This window comes from Vanacampus margaritifer, chromosome 7 (genome assembly GCF_051991255.1).
Source record: "Vanacampus margaritifer isolate UIUO_Vmar chromosome 7, RoL_Vmar_1.0, whole genome shotgun sequence".
In the NCBI taxonomy this organism is placed as follows: Eukaryota; Metazoa; Chordata; class Actinopteri; order Syngnathiformes; family Syngnathidae; genus Vanacampus; species Vanacampus margaritifer.
In genome coordinates this window covers 22,364,936-22,392,875 of record NC_135438.1, presented here as the reverse complement: position 1 = coordinate 22,392,875, position 27,940 = coordinate 22,364,936, and the positions used below count along the sequence as shown (strand labels likewise).

The following is a 27,940-nucleotide window of genomic DNA, read 5'->3' as shown; positions in this document are numbered from 1 at the left end:
AAAAAATTCAGTTTTTTATTTTGTATTTTTGGAGCAAGGATGTATATGATATAAACATTATCCGAGAAGAGATGGTGGAGATGTGTAATTCCTTTCTGCTCCCACACACCTAAATAAAACGGTTGGTTGTTAAGTTGAAAGTCGGGGTTATGCCATAGGGGAGAAAGCCCACAGGGCTCCACTTGGGCTTTTGTAAAACAATTTTATTAATGCGTGATTTACGACAGCATCCTCCTTGTATGGAGTATTGAGAGCTTCCCTAAAAAAGAGCTAACTTCACTGTTTGCATCGACCATTCAGATTACTTTAGCTCAATATGAATCGTGACTCATAGGTTAGGTTCACATTAATTTTTTTCCTCTTGATTTTGGTGATGATTGGTCGTAGTTTTTTCTGACATTATGCTGTTTCTCTTTGGTGAGTGCTTATAGGAAAATTATTACAAAATTCTGTGGTGATCTTTCTATTATTCTCAGAAGTTGGGCATGGATTTTGGTGAAGATTGATTACGTTTTTAGACATTAAGTGCTGTTAAGTTTATAGCGGTTTTAGACTGTTCAGTGTTCCCCATGCTGTTTGAATGTTGGGTTAGCTTTTATCTTATTAAAACGTATTCTTATAGCTTTGCTAACGTTGTGAACCAACTTGCTAAATTAAATAAATGAAAAAAATATGCATACACACACATGAATGTTTTTTTTGGTTTTTAAGACTCAATAATTTTTGAACACCAGAAGCTGGTGGGTTTACATTCGCCAATCATTCGTTTGCAAACAACACCAAAACAATTCTTAAAAGGCCGTGCGGAGAATATCTTGCTTGTCCAAGTATGTTGTAGTCATTGTTAATCCTTTCGAGGTTAGTCCCTCCATGTCGCTTCTGTCTCCGTCTTTCCATGGTCCGCCTCATTAAAAGCCAAGATCTCAATCATGATGTGACCCACGGTTGACTTTAGTTATGTCATGATGCCGTCATCCACTGAAGTTGAAAAAATAACGAGCCCCGACAGAAAAAGTGACGAGTAGAAAATACACAGTACACTGTATATGATTTCAAATGTAGGTTGGAAAATGAATTGGCACATAAAAAAAAACGCACGTATAAAAATACTTACAGTACAAAAGTAACAAAATACTTCATTACTTCTGACCATTTAATGGTGTGTCTACACATGTAGTGAAGTTACCAAATAACAGTAAATAAGAAAATTGTACTTTCTACTCTACTAAGCTGAAAATCTACATTATCAATGTGTTGCTATTCTTTTACTGAAATTACTAATAGGCAGGGACAGACAAGCAATGGTTATTGGAGCAATGTATTAAAGTCTCACGTCTAAATTCAGAACCTTTAATGTTGAGGCAGAGGCACAAAAAACAATAGAATTGTTCCAATAAAAACGTTTTATCGATTGAGATTTATTTTGCTCCATAAATAAGGCAGATACACACTCACCGAATTTGGCCTTAAAAATTGCACATCCATTTTAACACGTCAGTAATAATTCACAGATACAAATAGCCGTGATCTTCATACACCCTCAAAATCGTGATTCTATTAATTCCAAAGTAGGCAAAAACAAAAGCCACATGCCACCTCATGTAAAAACAAAACAAAAACAACAAAAAGCTACCAAGGCATACTGGTAAACAATCACATCAAAATATCTACTGTGTTGCAGCCCATTAGTAATCTTACAATAATAATAATGAAAAAAACAACAACACATAATTCCTGTAAACAATGCTAAATGTGTTAGCAATTAGCAATTGCAGCTAACAGTACATTGCAATGAAAGTGTCTACCATTTAGAAGAGATGAATGGCACTTTACGCCTAATGATAGGACTTTGGTTAACATTGGAAATATGATGCTCCCCCTAAGTCAAGCCTATACATTCTTGGCAAGGGACGCTTTGCAATAGAGTACCTTAGAATCATCAAAGTATGGTCAAACTTAAATGACATGTCTACAAATGGTGAGTAGAGCTCTCTGCAAGCATGGCCATTCATGTTAAAGTTGTTTGAATCAATTTACATCCAACGCTTCCGTGTTTGTTAAATATAAATCCTGCAAAGTTAATTACGCCACATTAATTATTCAGACATACTGCAAATTGTTTTATCACAAGAATTTGAAAACTCTTCTTCGTGCAGTCACTTGCATACCTCAATCAAAATGTTAGATACTGTTCATTATAACCTTAAAAACCCAAATAATTCACGCATACATTCAATAGATCTGTTAAACAACAAACATCTCTGTAGATCTCCTCCACATCATTCATTAGTCAACGCAGCATTTTTATCATTGCACTTGTGTTCACTTGTACGTATGGAATGTACACAGTAAATTGTAATTTTCTGCCCTTGAGCATTATTTCCATACAGACATGGATAAAGGACATTATTGGCATAAAAAGTGGCATTCAGGTTGTAGTCAACAGCACAAACAAATACTGTTATTTAACATGTGATCAATAACAATCTGAGCTTTTACCTGCTTACATTTGAGTTAACCCTCAACACCTGACACACAATCTGTGGCCTCAATACAGTCTTTATTATTTGGAGGCCTTAAGACATCTGGTGAATGCTTCTATAATTGTAGCGCAATAAGGAGGTCATACGTTGCACCCTAAGAGCTAAAACCAAGCCATTCTATCATTAGTGCATTTTTTCTTAAACCTTCAAAGACATGACAAAGGCTAAAAAATTGAGCAGCACATACCTTCTCATTAGTGACAGTATTCATTTAACTATCTTGTTTGTTTAAGTTCTGTATTGGTTGGGTGATGAGTATTCACACAGTGTGGGTTTACTTCTGTCAGAAATTTCTCTCCTATCAACGTTAGCCCCAACGTCCATTTTGAGTTATCTGTACAGTATTTTTTGTGAATACTGTAAAAAGTTATTTTTGTGGCTAACTGGTGCTGTCCTTCTCCAGGTGAGATGGATCTTGGTGTACTGCAGACCAAGCCAAAGGTCCAGCAGCACTTCGTTGGTCCATGGCTGAGTGCATGATAGTCAGCCACACATCGTCCATGTTTGGCATTACAAAAATTTTCTGAAAGAAGCAGAGAAAGAATGATGATGACAGGTTAGACCTAATTACTGTTTATGAATTTTGACTCGTGTTAAAAAAAAAAAAGAAAAGAAAAAAAAGAAATCTGCATTACCTCATTCATCCATATTTGGAAACATTTTTTTTCCCATGAAAACAAAAAACTTCCATGGCCTAAGTGACACAATTATGAAAATATCTCTGTGGCAAGCAATCAGGTAAACCAAGGAAAAGCTAAACACATCCAGACTGGCCTCTGCAGAACAGAACTCTAGTGAAGCCTAGCATAAAGTCAATAGTGGAGTTTCTATCTTTTGTCTTACAAAAAAGTACACCACAAACCAAAGAAAAAAAAACACACCACATGCTCTATGCACTGCAAGATCACGTGACCAAATCCGGAAAACAGGTTCCTGTGTATGTCGCAATTATTAGCAAGACAGCAGCGTTATAACAAAAAAAAAAAAAAAAACTTTATGGCTGAGGTCTTTGGACAGAAGTTAAATACATATATACATTTATTTATAATTCAAAAAATATATGATAAATGGGGCAGCACAGTGGATGATTGGTTAGCACATTGCTATTTGTGTAGATATGCATTTGTATAATTAGGAAATAAAAAAATTAAACTAAATTGTAAGCATTCATAATTTAAAACTAAATCTTTACACAAATTATTCTGTTCATTTTGTGCACCAACTGCCAACTCATATTGGCCATTCCTAGTCAGCACTTCCAAATTAATATAATAAAAATGATTGACAGAAACATGCAAACTATTCAGTGATGACTTTCAATGCACCCAATATGTACAGTCTAGAAACTAGATTTGCAAACAACATTATCAGGCCAAATCCTCTAGGCTCTTTTCTGTCCACCATGCAGGAAATACAGTAAGTTGTTGCTCACTTTAGGACCACTCTTGCTAGTCTCTTTTTCGGAAAAATCTAAATGCTATGCAACAATTTAACATACGGCACATCAGTACCTGAAGCTCCCGTTCCAGTTTTTTCTCGATCCAATCAGTGACATGAGCCAGAGTGACTTCTCTTTCTCCCAGTTTAGGTCGCGCCTTCATTTCCAAGTGAGGGGGCTTCCTAAAGCCATACCTGAAAAACATTCCCAAACATCCGGGAAAAAAACATACACACAGTTTACGTTGACTTCAAACACAAGGCCAGATAACTCACTGCAGTTTTTACATTTTCAGTGCACGACAATCATTTCATTGAAAATCTTACCAGATCCTGTCAGTGGGCGGGGGAGGTATATTGACAGCAAGCGTTCCTTGGAGTTTCTGTAACTCCACTGTTAGAAGGAGAGGCGTGTTTGACACCTCCTCCATCTTCTTTTTGATAAACTCTGTCTCCGTGGCTTTCTGGAAGTATTTGGACTTTGTGATCTTGTCGACAAAGCGCATGATTTTGCTGGGTTTGTGACCTCCAACAAAAGTATATCTAGATAAAATCACAAGATAACATGTTAAAAAATATGATAGTCATTTTTCTTACTTTGACTTTTGGTCCCTTAATATAATGGGAGGCATACTGTGTCAAGAAATTGTTGTGTATTTCCTACATTATTCACCTCGAATGTAAATACCCTGAAATTAAAGCTGAAAGTTTGCAGTTAAAGCCCATCTTTTTTGTTTAATTGCAAATGCATTGGGGTGTTGTTAAGTGCAAAAATAAAAAAAGAGAGAAAGAGATAATTGTGTTCATGTCTCAATATTTATGGAGTCCAGTGTATGGACCTGACTGTATATGATGCGAATTTAGAAAGAAAAGTTGCTTTAAGGTTCATTTTACAGATCAGATTACAGACCAGTACAAACAAGCACTTTTCTCCAGTCATTGAATTGAACGCAACTGGACTGTTCCGGTTATCTAAAGACATTTCGCCTCTCATCCGAGCAGGCTTCATCAATTCAGACACATAGACAAGACATGTCTAGCCTGACAGCTCCCAGGCATGAAAATAAAATGAAACGGGCACCTTGTATTTAATTTCCTAATCCCCAGCAGTATAGTGCCCAAAAGCAAAAGGGGGCAATCACTAAAGTAGAAAAAATGAAATAAGAAAATCATGATCTCTTCTTAATCGGTATAACAGAATAAGGTGCCCAACACAAGCTTGTTGTAGCACATTTGATACATTTAGTGACCCTTTCTCACCCTTCTGCTCCAGGGACTTCATTTGATTGCTCGGTGGCATCTTCTTCATCCGATGAGCCTGCACTGGAAGACTCCTCGTCGCTGTCAGCCAGGCAGTAAGTTCGGGGTCTAAATCTATAACAACACCAACAGACATACAAATTAATTAGTGCAAGCCCCCTTACTCACATGTCACATCTGCACATGGCTTGTGCAAACTGCAAACCCATAACATACTTCTTCTGCATGTGACTTCAAAAAATGTACTGGAACATTGTAGATTAATTAGGAGTTGTTTATTAACACACAATATTATTCCTCTACATTTCAGAAGAGTTCTAGAAAATAATGCTATTGCACTTATAGATATTAAATTCCACATCCCAAGGTAGACAGGTATAGAGTGTTGAAAGTGGTCAATCGGCACTTACCAATAATAGAAATGTATCCATTTAACAGCAGCATAAAAGCAGAGTCCAAGAAAAGTAGAAAAAAGGAAGAAAAGATATAGAAAAACCAAGAAAAACAGGTGAGATTGTTTTGACAAAACGTGAGCAGCATTTCATAAAACCCCCATAAAATCAAACACAGAAACAACCGAGGGCCGAATCCACAAAAAATGCGCTACGTCCGCTGATAGTGCCATTAATTGCTCTTCATTTGCACCTGCAGTATGCTCCGTCTTAACATCCTATTAACAAAGGTTATTGCTCTATATTATATACCAGTGCAAACACGCCCACAAAGTTTGACAGCGGAGTGCAGTTTGCACCTGATTTACCACACATGGCAATGATGGATTTGCGCCAAGAACACCATGGCAGAACAAATGCAGTTAGGAAGTAAAGATGAAAGGATCAGAACGCAATCTTAGACCGAGGAGATATGAATGGGACTGTCAGAAAACAATTTATGGACGCAGGACGTCATGTCTTGTATATTGCAAAATCCCCCACACCCATGGCGAGTCGCACTCCACGCACAGTGCGTTATCTGCGTGTATAAGGAGGCGGGCGTCTCTGCCTGGCATGAAGATGCCTTTTCTCCATGTTACTGCTGCTAATATGGACAGCCTTCCACAGATTGTGCCAACTTTACACCAGCTTTCAATAGACCATGGATCTTGAAATTCGGTCCTCGAGAGCCCCTATCCAGCCTGTTTTCCATGTCACCATCTTCTAACACAGCTGAATCAAATGATAATCAGCAAGCTCTGCAAAAGCCTCATAACGATCCTGATGATATGATTCAGGTGTGTTACAGAAGGGAGACATGGAAAACAGGTTGGATCGGGGCTTGTGAGGACCAAACTTTGAGATCCCTGCTATAGATGTTATCTGCGTCACTCTAACTGCTCGTGGCTATTGAATCAGACGCTGTTTATCAATGAGGATCATTTGCATAGAGGTGAGCAATTTCACCCCCAAATGCATATTACCTAATTTAAATACACACAGATACCACTGGCGCAACACGACATATTCTGCTAAGCATCCCAGTTAGTAAGGAATTTCACCATTTGCGCATGCTTTGTGAATGAGACACTGTTTGCTCCATTTTTAATAGCGTCAAAAGCCTTTAGTGGATTCGGCCCTGAGTCACTTTATCCAATAGAAAAAACAAGCATTTGTATTCTTTACCCATCTTCTCCTAAACGGAGGCTTTCTCCTTCCTTGCCCAGGCGAATCAGGTTCATCTTCGTTTCCAGGGTCATCAGGAAGGACCCACTGTAGGAAATGTCCAAGTCAAACCACAGACCTGTGAGGGCAGAGTGAAAATGAGAGGGGTCACATGGTTCAAAGGGGTTCAAAGAGCTGCCTTGAATTTTGGCTCATGTTCCATAGCTTGCGTGGGTTTTCTCCAGGTGTACCAGTTTGCGCCTACATTTCAAAAACGTACAGAAACTGAAGATTCTAAATTGCCATAAAGTGTGACTATGCTGGCTGCATATTTGCTTATAAAGTTTGAAAATTATGTTAATTTGTATGAAGTCAATACCTGGTTGCGGCACCTTTGGCATGAATTAGTGCAATACCAAAAATGAAAAAGGTTGAAAAGGTGTTGCACTTAAAATTGGCATGGAAAGCCAAGTTTCTTTGAAAGCGGCAGTAAATCAGGTCTGGTGTCTCTCAGCATCCTCTTGGCAATACTGTACCCCATATTTCTAAGGGGTTCACATCTGGCAAGTTTGCTGGCCAATCAAGCACGACAATATCATTGTTATTTAACCACCTGATGAGAAGTTTTGGGATAGGTGCTAATTCCTGCTGGTGCGTGGAATAATTATTTTCATAAAGCTCCTGTCAACAGAATGACACCTTAAGTTTAATTTTTTTTTTTTATTGGTCAACAGTTGCGTTGACTTCAGGAAAAATAGTGGGCCAACACCCGTAGATGACACGGAATCCCCAACAATCACTTTACTTTTGACTGCGACTAACAACTCTTCCTCCCGAATCTGTGTACTTTAATCCTGGATATAATTTAAAACGGACTTTCTCCTGAAAATAGTACTTTGCACATTGGCTAATGACGCACTGACTCCAGCCTCAGTCTACTCCTTGTGAACCCCAAATTCTTGAATGGGTTTTGCTTCATAATCTTGTCAAGGTTGCAGCTATCAGTATTGCTTGTACATCTTTTTCGACCACATTTCTTTCCTCTCAACTTTGTATAAATACGTTGGTCTATTGAACTCTTTGGAACTGCAAGGTTCTTCAACATTGCCTTTATGACTTCATGGTACACGTAGGACAGAGACCTACTGTACAGTGTTGTATCATTCATACAATTCTGATGGCAGATACAGCCACTGAGAAACTAACAAATTCCAACCACTTTCACAGTATCATGAGCAAGTGCGGGTTCATCTTTTTGTTGTTGTCTGTATCACAATGGGACAGGATTCGATTCTCTGTTGCAGTAAACTTTTTTTGGTTATCCATTAGAGGGCACCAAATGTACACATTTGATGAAAGTCAAACAGGTAGGAAATGGGAGAAAGTAAACAACTTATGTAGGTGCCAGACATATGTCACTTTAAAAATATTTATCTGAGATAACCAATAGGTGAGGACTATCCTACAGACGATATGCAGCCTGACCTTACATAGCACATGACCATTAGGGAAACAAGAGATTTGTAAGCTCACAAATCCATCTTTCAGAGCTTCATTCAGACTACCTGACATTATCAGTTAACAATATTGGAGTGAATAGTTTGAGCAGCCACAGGTAGTGATGGGACGAACAACACTGGCGCGCCAACACTGTGCCGAGTGCGCAAGTGTGAAACCCCGTATCGGCGCGTGTATCGCTTTAATAAAAAAATCATGTGACCGAAACAGGACGTGTGTCGTTTGGATGTGCCGCGCCAAATTGTATTTATAGGTAGACAAACTGTATCAACATGTTGCGTGTTTGTTGGATGGAGATTAAACTGTTTGCTGTTGCTGTAAATTTACCTGTACCTGTGCCTGTTGGATTTTTGTTTGCTTCCACTCATGGATCGTTCTAGAAAATTTTCACGAGTCTGGAATCATTTTGATCAGAGAAAGTATCCACACCTTTATCAACTGGCACTTAAATACCTGTATTTATGCACGCCAGCTTCCTCTGTTCCCTGTGAACGAGTGTTCTCTAAGGCAGGGGAACTGGTGTCCAAGAGGAGAAATCGCCTTGGAGCAATCACGCTTCAAAAACTTTTGTTTCTCAATAAAAATGTATGACAGAATCTATTTTTAGTGTGTTATTACATATGGTTTAAAACTTTTAACAAAATCATTAAATCGTTAAACATTTTAACTTTTATTTTTTATTTTATTTTATTTTATTTATTATATTAATATTATTTTTTTACATACAAATTTGCTATATTTTACAAGCCAACTCATATGAGCATCTAATAAACAACTCAGCAAGCAAATGGACCAACTGAAATTATACAAAGATGAGATCATATTTTAAGTAAAAGACTAGCAAGTGAATAAATAAAATGTATTAAATTTATTTTATGAATATAAATTCATAAGCTAATTTTAAGGTTTACAGCATGCACGTTTTACCATCTTATTTTCATTTTGTTTATCTGCAATGATTTTAGATCTACAGCAGAGGTCACTATTGAGTGACCAACACAGTGTCAATACAGTGTCAATACAGTTTGTGTAATGTGTCAATACACTCCTTGAGGTATCATCGTCCCATCACTAGATTTAGCAGTACTGCGCACAGTTCTAGAGCAAGATTGTGAAGAATGTTAGAGACTAAGAGTAAGCAGCGGGTTTACTAAATCGGAACTAAATTAAAAGTGTGTAATGAATACAGTTGCTGGTGGAAATTGCTACCACTACTTGTTGATCGGTTAAGCGATTCATGTGTGTAATAAATGGATTGTTCTTCCAATCCACAACTTCCCTCAGAGTGCCTGGCCTTTCCCAAACAGTTTCTATCTGTTCATTTCCAGATGGATGTCATGCAATCTGTATGTGAAATGCAGTCTTTGATATGAAGCCAAGAAAGTACACACTTAGGAGATATGGAAAACTGACTTGACCAGAATTGTTTGTATACAAATAGTTTCGCTTCTGGAGTGCCAGCATAGCCATCAAGTGTGAAAGTAAACAACCAAATAGCTGCTGACTGTGGATTTCCCCAAATACGTTTCTAAGCAAGCTGTTACTTTATGTAATAACAGACGCGTTTGGAAATTCACTCTGACACCTGTGCACTACTCTGAGAATGTGTGTGTTCAGAGAGGCCTGAGTGCACTCTTCCATTCATTTCTGAACACAGTCTATGTTTTAAACCAATCATCAGCTAATTGTTTCTATCTGTACTGTACCTAGTTGGAGCGCCAAGAGCGCGCACCAGCACTGTTTTTGGTGCCTTAGGTTAACAGACCAGAAACTACTGGTGGTGCCGAAGACTAAGCGGCGGCTCCGAGGGAATCCAGTCTCTTCAGTTGCCGGTCCCTCCCTTTGGAATGACCTTCCATTAAGTATTAGGCAATCCCCCTCGCTATCCACTTTTAAAACTCGTCTTAAAACACATTTGTCTTTGGCTTTTGACTCAACATAGGTCTCGGGATTGTTTCAATGTTTTATGGTGCCTACCGTAATTTGTATAATTAATTTAATTATATTTATCTTCTTATTAATTTACTTACCTACTTATTGTGTTATTATTCTGTCGGTGTCATGTAAAAAAAACAATTATGTCCATTTTTGTCTTTTTTTAATTATAAAATGTTTACGTTAATGGGATGAAACTGTATGCAGACATCCCTCTCCAAAAAAGGACATAAGTCACAGAACAGCGACAATTTATTGTATTTACCTACCTACTTAGATCTATTAATGTATTTTTTGTTTTACCTGTTTTTACTGCATGACTGATTTTTACTCCACGTACAGCACTTTCTATGCAGAGATGGTTGTCTTAAAGTGCTTTATAAAAAAAAAATTAGTTGAGTATTAAGGGCACAAAACTATTCAAAGCTACCAGGACCTGTGTGAAAAAGTACTTGCTCCCCTTGTTAAATCATCAACTATCGCTAATCACATTGAGTGGAATAATCAATGGGATAACTGATTCTATAAAAATTCATTAGTGACAGCACCAATTCTTTTCTCTCACTTACCTTTGCAGTCGATGGAAGGACTGGATGCCGCAAGGATCCTTGGTGTGGCCACACCCATGTCTAGTTCTGTCAGGGTTAGCTCATTCATGAAGTATGGCAACTGGAAAAGAGAAGAAGTAATTATTTGCTCCCAAAAATATTTTTTTTCAGTTTTGAATAATCATTTTTAACAAAAAATACAAACCCCAATTCAGATTAAGTTGGGACCTAGTGTAAATCCTTTTCTACTTTGGAGTGTATTCAATTGAATATATTTTATGTTCCTATGATATAAAAACATTTGTCTTTCTTTCTTTTCCTTTTTTATTTTATTTTAAATATTCTCTCCTTTTGAATTTGATGCTTGCATAAGTTCCACAAATGCTGCGACGGGAGCAGAAAAAAACTGTGAAAGTTGAGGAAACACTTGTTTGGAACATTTCACAGGTGAACAGGTAAACTGGAAACAAGTGAATGTCGTGATTGAGTACAAAAGAAACATCCCCGAATGGCTCAGTTGTTCACAAGCAAGGATGTGGCGTGAGAAAATAGTTCAACAGTTTAGGACAACATTTCTTAACATACAAATGCAAGGAATTTTCGACGGTCAATATCATCATTAAAAAATTCAGGGAATTTGGAGAAATCGCTGCACCTAAGTGGCAAGACCAAAAATAAAAATGCTTTTTTAATACACTTTAATGCAAAATCAAAATGAATCAGATTAGTCGATCAATCGATTGAATAATCGATAGATTAATCTATTCTAAAAATATTCAATAGTGACATTGTCACAGTTAAAATTTGTCGCTCCATTAAAAAGGCAAGTTAAAACTACCATGTAGAGCATTTTTTGCAAGTATTCTCTCATTTTGAATAGGATGCTTGCAACATGACCCAACAAAAAAATGGGAAGTTGAAGAATGCTAAAAATAAAAAAATATATTAAAAATAAATATCCTGTTTGGAACATTCCACAGGTGAACAGATTAATTTTAAACAGGTGAGTGTCATGACTAGATATAAAAAGGGGCATCTCAAGCTCAGTTGTTCACAAGCATTGATGAGACGAGATTCACCTTTTTGTGAAGAACTGTGTGAGCAAATAGTCCAACAGTCTAAGAATATTTCTCAACATAGAATTGAGAAAGGAATTTGGGGATTTCATTATCTACGGTCTTTAATATCTAAAGATTCTGAGAATCAGGAGAAATCTCTGCATGTAAGCAGTAGGGGTGCAACAGTACAGGTACCCTACGGTACGGTCCTTACCTCGGTTTTTGGGCCACAGTTTTGGTACGATATCGGCACGGTTTCGGTACGTGATTTGTGCATGGAGAACTATTTCCCCCCCCAAAAATTATCTTAATTTTGCTTGTCAGCAAAAATTGTATTCTGCATTTATAGTGACTTGGAGCGCTGGAATAATCTTCCTATTTCTCTAATAGGACGAATAGCCACCATTAAAATTAAAGTTTTACCCAAAATAAACTTTTTTTTCTCAATTATTCCATTTATATATATATATATATATATATATATATTTTTTTTACATTATCTGCAAGTTAAAAGTATGATAAAGAAACAAATTCCAACACTTCGGGGTACGCTCCAACCGCCTGTTTTAGCTAAAGATATTACCAAGCTTTCTCTGACAACAACAAAAAAACTCTCGGTTAGGGTTAGGGTAATATACGTTACTTTCAAAAACTGATAAAATATCTTTACCCATCTCAAAATGGGAGACAGACTTGTCTAGTAGAGCTCCGGAATCTGACTTTTGAATTCAAGTTTGTGAAAACGTATTTAAAATGACAAAACACACAAATGTACAACTTATCCAATATAAAATTATTCATAGAACTTACATTACTCAATATATGATGAAGAAACTGGGACTCTCAGACTCCGACATTTGTCTCCAGTGTTTACAAAACACTACAGACACTTTTCATGCTTTATGGTTATACACTCCGGTTATGTATTTCTGGACTAAAGTCTTAGAAAAACTTTCCACTATCTTGGACTGTAGGATACCTTTATTGCCAAACTTGTGTTTGCTAAGTGACCTAACAACAACTGACTTACCACATAAACAATTTCAATCTACACTTGTAGCCCTTACTATCGCAAAAAAAACAAACAATTTTTGTTAACTGGAAAAATAAACAAACTCTGAATATCGACCAATGGTCTAACCTCATAAATCACATTTTAATGGAAAAAATATCTGCCTCAAATAAAAACCAAATATCAAAATTTATAGAAACATGGTCTACGTATATAGAATATTTTAACCTAAATCTGGCTACTTAATTTTGCCTGTTAGCGAGAGCCACCACATCGCGATAACTTACATTGCTGTTTCTGTATTTGGCAATTTGTAACGAATGGTTGTGTTTTTATAGTCAGGAACCCAGTTGCTGCCAACAGGATCGAGCAGACTACATCAAACGACACCTTAATCACCAACTCCTCAAGATTCACCTCCAATGGGCACTAAGGGTTAATATTCGGATTCACTGCATGCCAGTGGGTGAATTCTATAGGTGCTGTCCCCCCCTGGCTGGGCGTGGGCGGCTCTGCCCCTCTGTTGGCTGCTGGGTGGCGGCTGCGTCTTAGCCGTTCCCTGGGTCTCTTGGGGGGTGCTGCGTTGCGGGGCTCTCCCTGGTGTCCGGGGTGGCGCCGCCCCGGCGCGGTCCGCCGTTCCAGGCCTGTGGGCTGGGTTGGATGGCGGGGGTCGGGGGGGCTGTGGACCGGTGGGGTGCCTGGCGGGCCTGCAGTGCCCCGTCCTGCTGCGTTGGGTTGGGGGCGCGGGCTGTGTTGGGGTGGGGGGCGCTCCTGCTCCTGGGTTTGCTCTCCGGCCAGTGGCCCCTGCGGGGCCCGGGGGTTGTCCCTTGCCGTTGCCGTGGCTTGGGGGGCCCTGAGGTGTTGCGCTTGCTCTGTCCTGGCAGGGGTCGACGGCTCCCCTCTTTGGTGGAGATTTTCATGCATGCCAGATCCACCACACCAGCATCTATCTAAACTCAGACACAATCTGCTTCTTCCTCTGGTCGTTGAATCGGTGGAGGCTGGTGTCTGTGGATCTCACTCTACTTCGTCTGTCCTTCCTTCCTTTCCTCTCTCTTTTGGTCTCTTGAGGTCTCCCTGATTTGCTGGAATTTGGATGTTTCTGGGGTTGGTGAAGGACTTTGGTTGGTGGCCCGGTGGGTGGTGTCTGGTCGGTGCTGGATTTCACTTTCCTTTCGTCCTTCCACGGGTCTGCTGACGGCCTCGCGGCTCTGGCTGGGTTCTGAAGTGTTCGGTTTAGGTGAACGGTATGGGATTTTTTAATAGGTTTTAGGCGAACTAATGAATACACACTCACATACAAAATAAAAATTAATTAAAAAAATATACACATAAAAAAAAAACGAGAGAGCAATGATGATGACATGTCAAATCGGTAAAATTACCGAATGAACAATACTGAGCTCTCCAGAAAAGATTTTTTTTATTTTTTAATAAAGTGTCAATACAAAATTTGTTGCGGACCTAAAACCCACGGTCCATAAGGGCGTGTTGTCCCGTGCAGGGCGGGCCGAACGGTCCGTTATAAGACAGAGGACCGCTGCATCCCTAGTAAGCAGCAAGGCCGAAAACCAAAATTTAATGCCTGTGACCTTCTGAATATAGGACGAAAAGGATTTGTAAATCAAGTATTCTGTTACACAAGGTCCTGGCTCCCAACTTAATTGGAATTGAGGTTTGTACTGTATATACCACAGATACAGAGCGACACACATCAACCAATCTTGTTTCTACATCTCAGTTCCTTGTGGATATGTCTGAGCTCAAACATTTTCAGCATGGTACTGAGACTACAATATTAACAACCTTAAGATTTAAATAATTTAGGAACCATTATGGAGTCTAGAACTATTTTACTATCACACAAATAATACCTTGAAGATAGGAAACAAACCATTAAAAGAAGCAAGATGAATCAAATTAAAATGCAACTGACTGTATTCTTTGTGTTCCTTCCGAAGCCTTAAAAAGATGCATAATTACTTTTTTCACTGTTTGAATGTCTTGAATTTTAAAAGAAAATCTACAATGGGCCTCCATCTGCTCACCCGTATCTTGCTGAGTTTCATTTGAATCTTCTTGGAGACAACTTCAGCCCAATAAGGCTCCCGCAGAAAATCCCAGAAGAGCCGGCCGGCAGCTGCATTCACCCAGGCAACAGGATCCTCCCCCTCCTCCTTGAGTTGCTCCTGCGCTGAGGTGGCGCTCTGAAGCTATAGAAACAGCATGTTGATAAACATACATTCATTAAAGATAATGATATTTTATATATATATATATTACACAACTGTGCTAATTTACATACCGAGACAGAATATTGACCATTTTTGGGGGATAATATGACTGACCATGTGAAAAACTTTTATTTAAGGATAGTGATTGGGTGAAGCTGTTTGTTGTTGAAGAAATGTGTGTGTCCTTTTAAAATCATAATGACAACTTAAATGACCAAAATGGCCCCGATCAAAAGTATCATTCCATACACTTGAATGTTTTGGCTCATGTTGGCACACAGGTTTAAATGGCTATTAAGGGTGAGTTTTCACATATTCAATATTCAATGAGTTTCTAAGACCTTGAGAGACCACTGTATATTTCACCGAGAGCTACACTGACATTGCTGCATAGCAAGTCATTCGGTAAGCTAAATAACTAACAAAAGAAGAAATCTCGAATAGGATATAAAAATAGGTAGAGGTTTGAAAATGTCAATTGGTAGTGATAAAGAAGTGGGAAATTAGTGGCTCTATTGATACAAAGCCACAGCCAGGTAGACCAAAATCGACCAAAAATCTAAGGTTCTGGAGTGGCCATCACAGTCTGCAGACCTCAATTTTATTGACTCACTCTGGAGAGATCGCAAACGTGCAGTTCATTAAGACAGTCCAATAATTCACACGACCTAGAGGCTTTTTGAAGAGAAGAATGGGTAACTTTACCACCTGACAAAAAAAGAAGACTGCAAAGCCATCATTGATGCTCAACCACAGTATTAAGAACTGTGTGCATTGTGCAGACTTTTGAATGGGCACCGTCTCATTTTCTTTATTCCCAAATTGTTTTTGTTTCTTTTAATGATTATTGTTTAATTTGAATCCCATTAACGATACAATGTGTTTTGCCTGATCACTTTTTTGTTTGCTTAAATGGTTGATTCAGAAAATCAGGAGGAAAAATGACCGTACTCAGAAAAACAGAAAAAAAAATATTCAAGAAAAACTGTTGAAAAAAAAAATCCCCCCAAAAAAAATATATATAGCAAAAATGAAATTCCGAAAAACAAGTTCATTTATTTATTTATTTTTACCTCTGAACACACCAAGTGACTTGTTGCAGACTCGCTAATTAATGGTAGACACTTTCCCACATGTAATACACTTCCGTAGAAACTTAACTGTTAGCTTACTAAAATCATGCCGATCGAACTGAGACAGTAAGTAATAGAGTTGAAGGTACGTTGGAGGTATGCGGGAAAGTGCCCGCCATTAGCGAGTCTGCAACAAGTCACTTGGAGTTCAGAGGTAAAAAAAATAAATACCCAGAAAAACAGAGCACCAGCTTCTGGTTGAAGTATTTTGTTTTTGTTTTGTTTTTTATAATTGTTCCTCCTGTTTTCTTGAATAATCCACCAACCCATTTTTCTGAATATTTTTTTATAACAGAAAAAAAAATTCAGAAAAAAAATACAAAGCTCCCCAAAAAGTAGTCAGAAAAAGGAGTTTCCCCCCACCCCAAAGTGAATGCAATACACTTCAGTACTGATGTGTCATCTAACTAGGAACTTTTGTTTTTAAACGGTCAATGTGACACCTTCTTTTCGGCTCCAGGGCTGCCCTGCGGACAGTGGAGCTCAGAGCTGGTAGCTGGGGATCTGAGTGCGACCGGTTTCGTCAATAATGAAGCCATGTAGACACTGTAGTCCAACATCTGGATTTTGGCACTGCCTGATGTTGGGGAATCTTTTGTCCTGGGCTGTGATGCTAGTGTATCATCCAGACTGCTGCGGCTACTACTACGACTGTGAGAGCTCAGAGCTGTAGGCAATAAGAACAGGCTCAGGAATTAGACAGTTTTCAATCTCTTTAAGATTATTTTTATATTTATTTATATTTGATAAGAATGTAATGAATAATAATCAATTACTAAAATCAACAGTTGTATGGGAGCAACAGAGATTTTTTCTCTCTAGGAAAATAATTAATGCTCACCACTTTTGGAGCTTGCAGGACTTGCAACTTTTTTCAAATCCACCTTCAGCATAGAAGCTGACATAAACCTCTGGAACCACTCCTCCTTCTCTCTCCCAGTCCTTCCAAACAGATAGAGAGTCAGATCTCTACTGGAGGACATTGGCCGGGCTGGCTCTTGAGTTCCTCCTGTCCCCTCTCCTCTCTTCTCACTGGTGACACTTTCCACCTTGGATATGAAATCATCCTGTTTGCCGAGTTCAATGCAGATGGGATATTTTTTGTTCCATATCCGTTTCCTGGCCAGGCTCTGAGGCACTAGATGCACCTAGAAGTTGGTTTGGGTTAAATTGGAGAATTATTGGGCTTGGTTTAAAAAATGATGGGCTAGTTAAAGACCTAAAAAGTTGAAAATGGTCATGTAGGTCCAAAAAAAGCAGCTTTGTTAAATATCATACTTGCAAAATTATGTAGACTATGTAGAGTGCATGTGCGTGTGAGTGGGCGTGTATACATGCGCGTGCATGATTTTTTTTATGGAGGAAATAAGTCAATAACATACTTTGCTGTTTGTTAGATCATAGATCTTCTGACTGATGTAGGTTACATCCGGCTTTGGTTCGTTGTGTATGGCACGTCGCGCAACATTGTGGTTTGGCCTAGACAGGCGGATGACAGAGCCTTCCAAGCGCACAAACACCGAGTGTGTCAATGTGGCATGGTAGGTTTCTGGGTCATAGTTTGTTATTTCATTCATCCAGCCCTGTAGAGGAAGAAAATTTTACAGGTTTTAAGTTTGGACAAGGACTGCAATGAGCTTTCAATAATAATAATCTTCGATGAAGAAAATATTTGGTTGCATATCTGATTAATAAATTAAGTTTTCAAATACATTTTCACTGACCTTAAATATTTCTGGTTCTTCAATGTCTAATTTTGTGAGACTCCACGATTTTCCATAGTGTTTAGAATATCTGAAGGGTCTGTCAGGTTTTGGTCCAGTCAGCCACACAACCCCTATTGCCACAAAGAATCCTAATGCCACTCCAAGCAGCATTCCTCTGATGTGGTCCGGCAAAGGCAATATAAAACACCCATAGACCAGAATAGTAAGGATGAAAAGGGTATAGAGAGGAATGCTAGGCGAGGGCTCAACATCTTCAGACTGATTCTTGCTGCAAGCTTCAGTACTTCCGCTTAATGGCACTTGCGATTGCCTACCAGTTCCAGTCCCAACATCAACATCAGTGTCAGTAGTACAAGATTCAAAGTCCTCGCTGTACAAAATGCAAAAATCCTCATCTTCCTGTTTTGCAAGAGCAGACATTGAGCACTTGTCCAAAGAGATTGGGAATGAGGATGATTTGTTGGCACTCTTAACGTCAAAAGGTGCCACCTGAGAATTTGCTGGGCCAGAGGTCCCACTGTTTGGGCTTTCCCCCTCCAATTCACTGCCTTCTTCCTCTTTGATGCAGTCATTGTTGTTGCTCTCAAGGTGGCCATTGACAGAAGTGAGGTTGTAGAGTTCTGATGCACTAGCAGATAGAGCCTTTGGTCGACCAAGGCTGCTGCTGCTCTTTTCATCCATGATCTTACTCAGGAGTTGAAGTGGTTCATAGATGGCCTCAGAGAGACGACGTTTAGTGTCTTCAATTCGTGCTTCGACCTCTGACACTTTGAAGAACTTTCGGTTATCTGGTGAGATTAGTGGTGAAGAAGGGGCTGTTTTTGAATCACCAGTCGCTGACGTCGTGGTACTGTGCATCCTGGACTGAGTGAATTGTTTGAAGAGTTGCAGATTAAGGCGGGGCTCTGAAAGGCGATAGGGTGAGGAGTCCTGAGATGTGTCGGACGATAAGGATTTAACAAAGGATTTCATGAGATGCAGATGCTTTGTTGTGGGAGCAACTCCATCTTTAGACTCAACGTCAGAGGAAAAAGATTTCATTATGGTTAGAAAGGACTTGTCAGTAGACGGAAAGCTCGAAGATTTAGTGGGTGATGAATTTGAACTTGTGCCTTTTTGCTCAGCAAGATGTGGCAATGAAGTTGTTTGAGAAGTAGAAAGTGGTGAGAGTCCGATAGATTGAAGTGCGGGAGCCACATTAACTGAAGGGCCTGATTGCTGTGATTCAAACATCTCCTCACTAGCCTCAACGCCTGTCACAATATTCAATTCATCCTGAGTGGTAGATGTGGAGGAGACCGATGTTGTGTACAGCTCTTCCTCCTCCTCCTCCTTCCCAAGCGCTGAGAAGTGGATCGTAAGGGACTCATTGGACTCGGATCGATGGACATGGAGCTTGGAGGCCAAAGGAGGTGGCTGTTTGTCTGTGGAGTAAGTGCTTTCTGCATGGCTAGGGTGCTGGCTAGTCATGACAGTGCACTTAGTCTGCCAGGGGAAAAAAACACACCACATAAATAAAAATGTACTGGACATGATATAATAAATAAAAATAAAAACAACAACAACCATAGAATACAGCTGAGATGTGTTTTATTGGTATATGACAATATGACCTCGTCTGGTGCTAAGGTACACAAAGTTCCGTGGCCGTTTGTTTTTTTGGTTGTGTGTGTCAATCTGTGTGTGTGTGTTCCTTTCTGATTGGTGGCCCACGTCCCCTACTCAGTCCACCAATCGCTGTAAAGGCCCTAGCACGTAACATTGTTTAAGTGCAGGAAAACTATCAAAGTAAGAATTTCATTGTTCAGTGTTACAATTCTGTATTTACTGTACATATGACAAATAAGCATCTTAAATTTTGGTTGCTAACATACCGCAAGCCTTAAGTTCCTCCACAAATCTTCTATAAGCTTATCTTTACTATAGTCACTGTTTAACTGTTTTACATAAACTTCAAGAATATGTATTTGTCTAATTGTTGTGATTTGGTGTAATTCATACCATATACAAGCAATCCATATTTGAACTAAATTAAAATAATTAAGTGCTGCAGCCTATCTGAGCTGACTTTGGTAGTGAGGCAGGGTAAACTCTGGACTGGTTTCCACAGTCATATAAGTGTGAATCCTGCTAGTACAGTCACTCTTTGGATACAATTCTTATTCTGTTAAATTATCAGTTGGGCTAAGATTAGACCCCTTACTTCATAAATTCATTTTTCTGGGGATAGTCTGGATGTGTCTCTCAATTAAGACAGCTGAGTTGGCCCATTGAAATGTGATGTGGTTTCCAATCAACTGGATCCCATTTCAGATGATCAAATGTGTCATCTGATTGCATCATTGTGACGCTGTTCGTCATATCACTAGCACATGTTGATGGTTAATGACATTAGGTAACAGCGTCTTGTCTGAACAAAGGAAGCGTCAGTTCTCACACAGACAATTTGGCCACTTATTGTCACAATTCTGGGTGAGTAGTCTGTTAGCCAACTCAGTCCACACCAAAACAACTGTTAAATTGTTTGACAAAACTTTCTAAAATATGTGTTTGTATAGTTGTTGTAATATATACATTATACTATGTATAATAGTAATGAATTAAAATAATACAGCAGCATACGAGACTGTAGGTTACTTGTACGTCTTAATCATTCCACCTACATACTTAATTTTATAGCGCCCTCTCATTTGTATATATATTGAACAAACAACAGTCTTGTGCACTGATATTGCAAATAATGAAAAATAGATCTGCTAAATTCATACTTACAGGTAAAGCCTGTTATTTTGTATTTGGCTCTTTACTGTGCAAGGGTGACTGCTATGATTCAGCATAATATTGAGGCACATCTACAATGTGTTCCTTGACAATTTGACATGCCCTTTAAATGACAACCATAAGTAATCAAACCAGTATGATGTGGATTTTTTTCCTGAAAGAAATGGTCATACTTTCTTTGCTTTTTGCTTTAAGCTGCAGGCCATTCGACTAAAATATTGAATTTGTATTGCATCCTTTATGTGCTTTCACAACATTATCAACAGACTGAATAGGTCTGATTTGCCACTTTCAACACACTAACTTTACTGCTGCACAAGCAGAGGTTTTTAAGTAATAAGACGACAGCACATTCTGCACCAGAAATATTATTAGGGGTGTCACATGACATTTATATTCATTTTCAGAATTTTCTGTCGAAGTGTGCAATACAGAGGAGTATCAACTTCCCACTCGAAACATGTTAGGAAAGCGACAGGAAGTGTAACTACTTTGCACTCTCAAGTAAACAAATACAGTACCGCTTAGCCTTTGGCTAGTGGATGACATGGCTAATGATATGCGTTTGGTAGTGTGTCAAACTCAAGTGAACGTGAATATCAGAGCTGCATGACAAATCTAGCGCAGTGAAACTTCCAGTGGTATTTAAACAGCCTCTCTCTCTCTTTCTCTCTCAGATTTTACTTAACGTCTGTTTAACTGGTCAAATCTATGCAGTTATCTCAAGCTAATAACTTACGTTTACCACTTCTCAAGTTGGTAATTTGTTGCTTTATTGTTAATTTGTAATTCACTCTTCTGACTTTACCGTGTCAGGTGTTAGCTGTCGGTACGTGGGAATCTTTGAAGACCTCAAGATGCAATTCTGATTACGATTCAGGAGCTGCGATTTGATTATAAAATGATTATTGATGCATTTTTTATTTATATACTGTATATTTATGCACTTATTTACGACATACATTTCTATTTGTCTCACTAAGCATTAATCACTTACAATTTTTTTCCCTTGAAAAGGTTTCTGTATCGGCAGCTCAACAGTACATACAATCTTCAGCAAAATAAAAAGCCAATCCTGAGTTATATTAATATGGAATTCTGTACCTATGGCTCGTTTGTATTTTCAAACAACAATTAAAAAAAAACATCAACAACAAAATGGCCCCTACTTACAAAAATATGAACTTTACTTCAGACTAAATTTACACAAAATCCCTTCAAATGAAAAACAAAAATTCCTTGTAAAAGCGCTTTCAACAGGCCATTGCTACAAAAATGCAAAAGACAGACAGACCATTAGCTCTAATGTTTTGGTGAATGACCCGACCGTCATCATTTTTGTGACTGGTCCGACTTAGAATTAATAAAAATAGCCAGAAAACACGCACAATAGCGAGGCAAAACAGCAATAGATGAAGCTATGGCAACAAATCCCCAATAGGAGGATCCTGTATGACGTCATTGTTTCGCGCATTGCATCACGGGAACTGGGTTGCAAGAAACAGCGTATTTTATATGTAGTTTGATGGTTTAAGTGAAGCAGATGGTTCATTCTTGTTGTGCCATCAGTTGTACGGCCCGTCGGGGGCTTGATAAAAATGTTTTATCGCATTCCCACAGAAAGGGTGTGTGAAAGAAAGAAAGAAGTGGCTGTGTGCGATCAGAAGGGTATAACTTGACGTCAAAGCCTGGATTCCGGCTGATGCTGACAGGGTTTGTGAGGCTAGCTTTATTACTGGTAAATCCTTGTGACAATATATCTGTTATTTGGAGAGGATTTTAGAAAAAAAGAACAAATTGAGTTTGTGCAGTATACAATCATGACAAACATGAGTTATATTGTTTTCGCGGTCTCATTCAGGTGTTCCAGAGCACAATCAACAGCACCCTTACTATAGGTTCCTTGCCTTGAGATGGGTTATCCTGGATCACTAAAGCTGAAGGCTAAAGAAAAAGCCGTCCACGCATTACAAACGGTGGATCAAAAGGCAAGAAGTAATGTATCAGAATTGTGTTATGGATTCCTATAAATTAGACAAAATATTTTTGTGCCTAGTTTTATACTTGAGTGTCTATATCTTGTTCATCTTATCCAAATAAATATTACATTCTGCATCCGTGTTTTGATACCTGCCAGTCTCACTTGTGTACGCAGTAGCCTAGTTTTAAATCCTATCCTGACAGCTGCATTAAAGGTGCTACAATGCTACGTAATATGACTGCATGTTTCTCCAAACTGGACTTGAAAAGAAGAATTCTGATAAAAGATCGGATATTGCCTGTCATTTGCCTGTCTTCTTAAAGAATACCTCAACACTTAATCAACTTTTTTTGCAGATAAACTGTACAAACTGGTGTCTACAAATGCTGTCTACATGTCCTGGTCATTATTTTTACATTTTAGTACATGTTTGTTGAAAGCTTGATTTGTGGGCAAAAACCGTGTGTTTGGTTTGGTGCCATCTTAAGGTTAAACACTGAGATAAACACAATTTGGCTGTTTGTCCTCTCATTACACTAGACGATACGTACTACATCACTTGTTCCGCATGACGTAGTCGCCCCCGCCACCCACTGGCTCATTCTCGTACACGCCTCCTTAAAAAGCTGCTTTGTGAGTTGCTGCTGTCAATCACAGCCAGACCATACCCAACCCGGGACTTTAATACATGGTATGTTGTGTCAAACCACAATCAATGTTGAATAGCTCTTGACACTTACATTTATATTGACATATCTGTACAAGGCTGCCTCCTATTTTGGCAAAACATTGCCCATGAAGTCTGAAAAACAGGAAGCTTATTCAGAAACACGTTTCAAGATGCTGATTTAATTTGTGAAAAGTAGTATGCATGTGCTTAAGGTTTTTTTCCCTTTCATATCACAACTGCATGCACATGACCATGTCCAATCAACCTTAACAAAACATCATTGTTGTCAGGGCAATATAATTGGGCAAAGCATTTCTCAGTTAAGCCAGAGTGACAAAGGGCTACATTGTTATTAAGTGAATGAACAGCTCATGGGAGAATAAAATGGAGCGTGTTATGTCATTGTTTAAAAAAATAATAATCTGAAGCTCATGGTGAAAGACTGCTCAGAATTCTTAAAGGAGTCACTTAAATTCTGTAACAGATAGCTGAACTATCCTTCCGGGCACAAACTGAAACAGTAACTGAAACTGTTCACTCACGCTCAGGCTACTTTTCAACAAAACATTGCCTTTGACATTATCCAGACAGAATGATTAACTTAACTCCATGAGTGAAGACTATTCTATAGAAGGTATGTTTATAATTGTCAGACCTTGAAATTAAGAGATGCATTCATGAATGTAAATACGAATATGAGGATTTAGAACAAGCTATAAACCACTAACAAAAGAAGTGACAACACTTGTCAAGTGTAAAGGGTGTAACACTCTCTTCAGATTCAACCAAATGCTAGTTATTTAATGCAAGGGAAAATAATATTCTTCAAAAACTGACCTATAAAGCTATGCAACACCTGTAGTGCCTGAGTCCGACTTGTGAAAACATTCAGCAAACGAGAGAAAACAAACCCAAGTAAAACAAAACGGCCACTACCGGTTTTACTACATTTCAAGAAGCAGAGAACAGCTGTTTGCCTTTCAAACAGACCGCAAACCAAGTACTGCATCACTGAACGCTTGGGTAATTCGACCATTCCTAGATGCACTCCAACATCGACGAGTTGACATTTAATGCTGGGCCAATCATACACTTATTTTTAACTTGCTTTCATCGACAGATAATAGAGATCTGATTCACACAACCATTTGGATATGCCACAGACTGCACTGCCTCGAGACACTAAACTGTTACATTGCTCCTCACCTCGCCTGCTGCTCATTACAATTAGCCACTCCCACCTCTTTTCTTGCAGTTTTTTTCTTTTTTTGTTTGTTTTTAAACAGAAGACACTCAAGTCTCTATTTTTAAGTGCAGAAGATGGCACTCAGCATATTAGGTGCTGTCTGATCTGTCGCAGGGAAACACAGAGTAGACGGAGACTAATAGTTACTCCAGCCTTAATTAACCATTCATTTCAAAATACAGTATATAAACATACACACGTATACACATACAGACAAAATGGTTGGTACCATTCAGATAAGCACAGAAAAACCCGCAATGGTCACTGAAATACGGTACAGGCCAAAAGTTTGGACACACTTCATTCAATGTGTCAATTGCTTTAATCACGTAGATTCTCACTGATGGCATCAAAACTAAGAATGTGGAGTTAAGTACTTAACCCCCCAAAAAAAGGTGAAATTACTGAAAACATGTTTTGGATTCTAGTTTCTTCAAAATAGCCACCCTTTGATCTGATTACTCCTTTGCACACTCTTGGCATTCTCACCTCTGGGAACTCCTTCAATACTGTTGGAAAACCATTTCAGGTGACTATCGTGAAGCTCATCGAGGGAATACCAAGAGTGTGCAAAAAAATCAACAGAGCAAAGAGTGACTATTTTGAAGAAACTAGAATATAAAACAATCAATCAATGACCAGTGGCTGAGAACAAGCTTTTCTGATATTGAGCGGCAAACATTTTACCTGCAGAAGTCTTACAATACCTCTTGAGATTACTTATGTATCCTGCACCGATTCATGAAAAACAAAAACATCTACTTCTCTTATCCAAATACATCATAACTCCCTTCACATACAGTTTTATTCGCTTTGTACATGTTTGAAGCTAGATCAACTCAGGTTTGCTACAAGCTGAGTTTGAAAGTAAACAAGTAACTGAAGTTTTCTAACAGCCGATAGATTGTCCATTGGTGACTAACACATACACAAAAATCGGTTCAATTCCCCGTTCCCATTTAGTCATCTGGCTTGATTCATTTTATTCATTAGCGCAGACTCATCCCGCTGCATGTCTCCTCCGGGATGCACTCGGCTCCACGTTGGAGGGTGAAGCTTCACAAAGCAAAAAAGTATTTTGGAGCCATATGCTAAACCTAACAGGAAGTCTGCTATTTTGACTTTACTTTAAAATTTGCTACTAATTTGGGCTTTTTAGAGAGACCATATTTTATTAAACTCCTGGAGAATTAATCAGATCGTCTTCAGACTTTGGGTGTTTCGACTAAAGATGTTTCAAATGAAAAGTTATTAAAAACGTTATTTTGTTGTATGCTTTTGCCATAAAGGTGTGGTGTTTGCAAAGAAAAATTATGCCGTTTTTGAGGGTCGATCCCTGGTGAAACCACACAACAGGCCTGACAAAGACATTTTTATTTTAGAGAGTTGTTGTCCTATGCGCCAGTACCCAAACGTGACCACCAGGTTTGTGAGGGCCCTTTACTGATGCTTGCAGCTTTCACTTCACTATGGAATTCAATACCACCAAAAAGTGAAGTGATATTTGCAGTTTTGTGTTTAACTTACATTGCTACTCCAGGTTTCATGTTTGTGGTTTACTTCACATTTACAGTAGATTACGATAAGTAGTACAAAAAGGTTAGCATGCCTGAGCAAAATTCCATCAGTTCTGAATATGAGTCAACACTATTAATAGTGACTTTTCACAATTATTTTCTGCACTAGATCTCTTTAAAAAAATAAGTAAATAAATAAAATAAAAAACAAGGGGTAAATCTTTCTTTAAAAATTCTGAAGCAGCAAAGTTAGACAAACAAAACATTCGCTCCCAAAGCTTTTGGCCACAGTTGTTCTGTATGATAATAATCATTGTGTATGCTATCTCCCCCAAAACAGTGCTTAATCAATAATCAGCACATGGCTTTGTTTATAACTGACATAGTCAAATGTATTTCAGGTTGTCAGAGCAGATGTGACAGTGTAACTTGTGTTAGCTATATGGAAGAAGTAGAAATAGGTAGTTGAAGGATGGGGTGAGTTTCTGGATAGCAATCTTGCAAAGCGAGATACTAGCAAATAAACCTGCAAAACCCCTTCTTTTTATCAAATATAACAATCCACAATTTTAAACACACATTTAAAATGTTTAGATATTCTCCTGTCATTAGTCCCATAGGTCTGCAACTTTCTACGTATTTGAGTAATTGTCTTGGGGCTACGTTTCTGGTCTCTCTCCTTCAAGCATATATTTAGCTTATATTTCCATGGAATGAAAGTGGTATGACTTTGAATAATCCTTTACAATAAGTGTATTAAGAATGAACATGTATAAGTTATGCACTTTTCCCTATAACACATTGTGTTATTGATTAATTAAATTAATATGAGAACAGACTTGCTTCTTGTTATTTGAACCAAGCTATTTCCATTTCTTCCACTCTCCGTCCTCTTCTCTATCTGGCTGGACTTTGTCCTCACAACATAAGGTCATTTGTAGCTCAGGAAACCGATCGATAATGAGTTCACATTTACTGGCAAAGTGCTTACCTTGTATTCTCAGTGCCATTCAATCTAGCGGGGGACGTACATCTGCCCACTGCAGAGTCAAGTTTCACATGTTCATGATACTCAAGCGACTTCTGGAAAAATATCACAAAAATAATTTTGTGAGACAAACAAAAACCTCCGGTAATACGTTAGTATTGTCGGCAAGCCAAGCATACTGCAAACAATAAAAGCAGTGTCAGCTACAATCCGTGTTTCAATCCGAAGGAGTGGTAATTGCCTGACTTATAATTGTGCTTCAAATATCTCCTCCAACTCTTGACAAATATCAGCCAACGCTCACCTGACATACTCTTGGTTTACCAAACATAGATTGTAAGTCTTCTTCATCTCTTTAGCTCAAACGTGACGTTAGACAATACATGCACGACAGAGAAAGTGGTTAGTTTGCTACAACTTAAATCCCTCTGTTAAAAAGTCCATGTTCATGTTGGTCGAAGTTACCTCGCCACTAGTGCTATAACAGGCTTGTTAAAAACAAAGGGGGCTTACCGTGGACAACCGAATTCCTTTTTCTGACAAAAGTCTAACAAAACGGACTGTCCGGAAAATAATCCAATTCCTTTCCGCAACACATGTACAAAATGCGTATCATCAGTTGCCCAACTGGTCACCGTCTTGCTTAGCCTGTTGACAACTGGCTCAATTCCTTGTAGAAAAAAGGATTGGATGTTGTAAAGGCAATACTAGTCAAGCACCGAGTATCGATCACAGACTCGTTTAGAGCGATTTT

At 38.6% G+C, this 27,940-nt stretch overlaps 1 protein-coding gene across 2 annotated transcripts; it reads right to left on the bottom strand.

Moving 5' to 3' along the window:
• Positions 1 to 1,398: 1,398 nt before the first annotated feature.
• LOC144055102 (testis-expressed protein 2-like) lies at positions 1,399 to 27,930 on the bottom strand. 2 transcript variants are annotated; one of them, XM_077570797.1, is made up of 13 exons: positions 27,700 to 27,930; positions 27,190 to 27,281; positions 18,001 to 19,488; positions 17,659 to 17,859; positions 17,118 to 17,424; positions 16,720 to 16,943; positions 14,958 to 15,122; positions 10,861 to 10,960; positions 6,860 to 6,977; positions 5,241 to 5,348; positions 4,308 to 4,523; positions 4,055 to 4,175; positions 1,399 to 3,066 (listed from the first exon to the last, which is right to left on the bottom strand). In XM_077570797.1, the coding sequence occupies exons 3-13, from the start codon at positions 19,471 to 19,473 to the stop codon at positions 2,923 to 2,925; spliced, it is 3,177 nt and encodes a 1,058-aa protein (XP_077426923.1). In that variant the 5' UTR covers positions 19,474 to 19,488; positions 27,190 to 27,281; positions 27,700 to 27,930; the 3' UTR covers positions 1,399 to 2,922. The 2 variants fall into 2 exon arrangements, with proteins under 2 accessions (XP_077426923.1, XP_077426922.1); XM_077570796.1 differs by having other exon boundaries at positions 5,241 to 5,354; positions 27,700 to 27,928.
• Between the last annotated feature and the right edge of the window lie 10 nt (positions 27,931 to 27,940).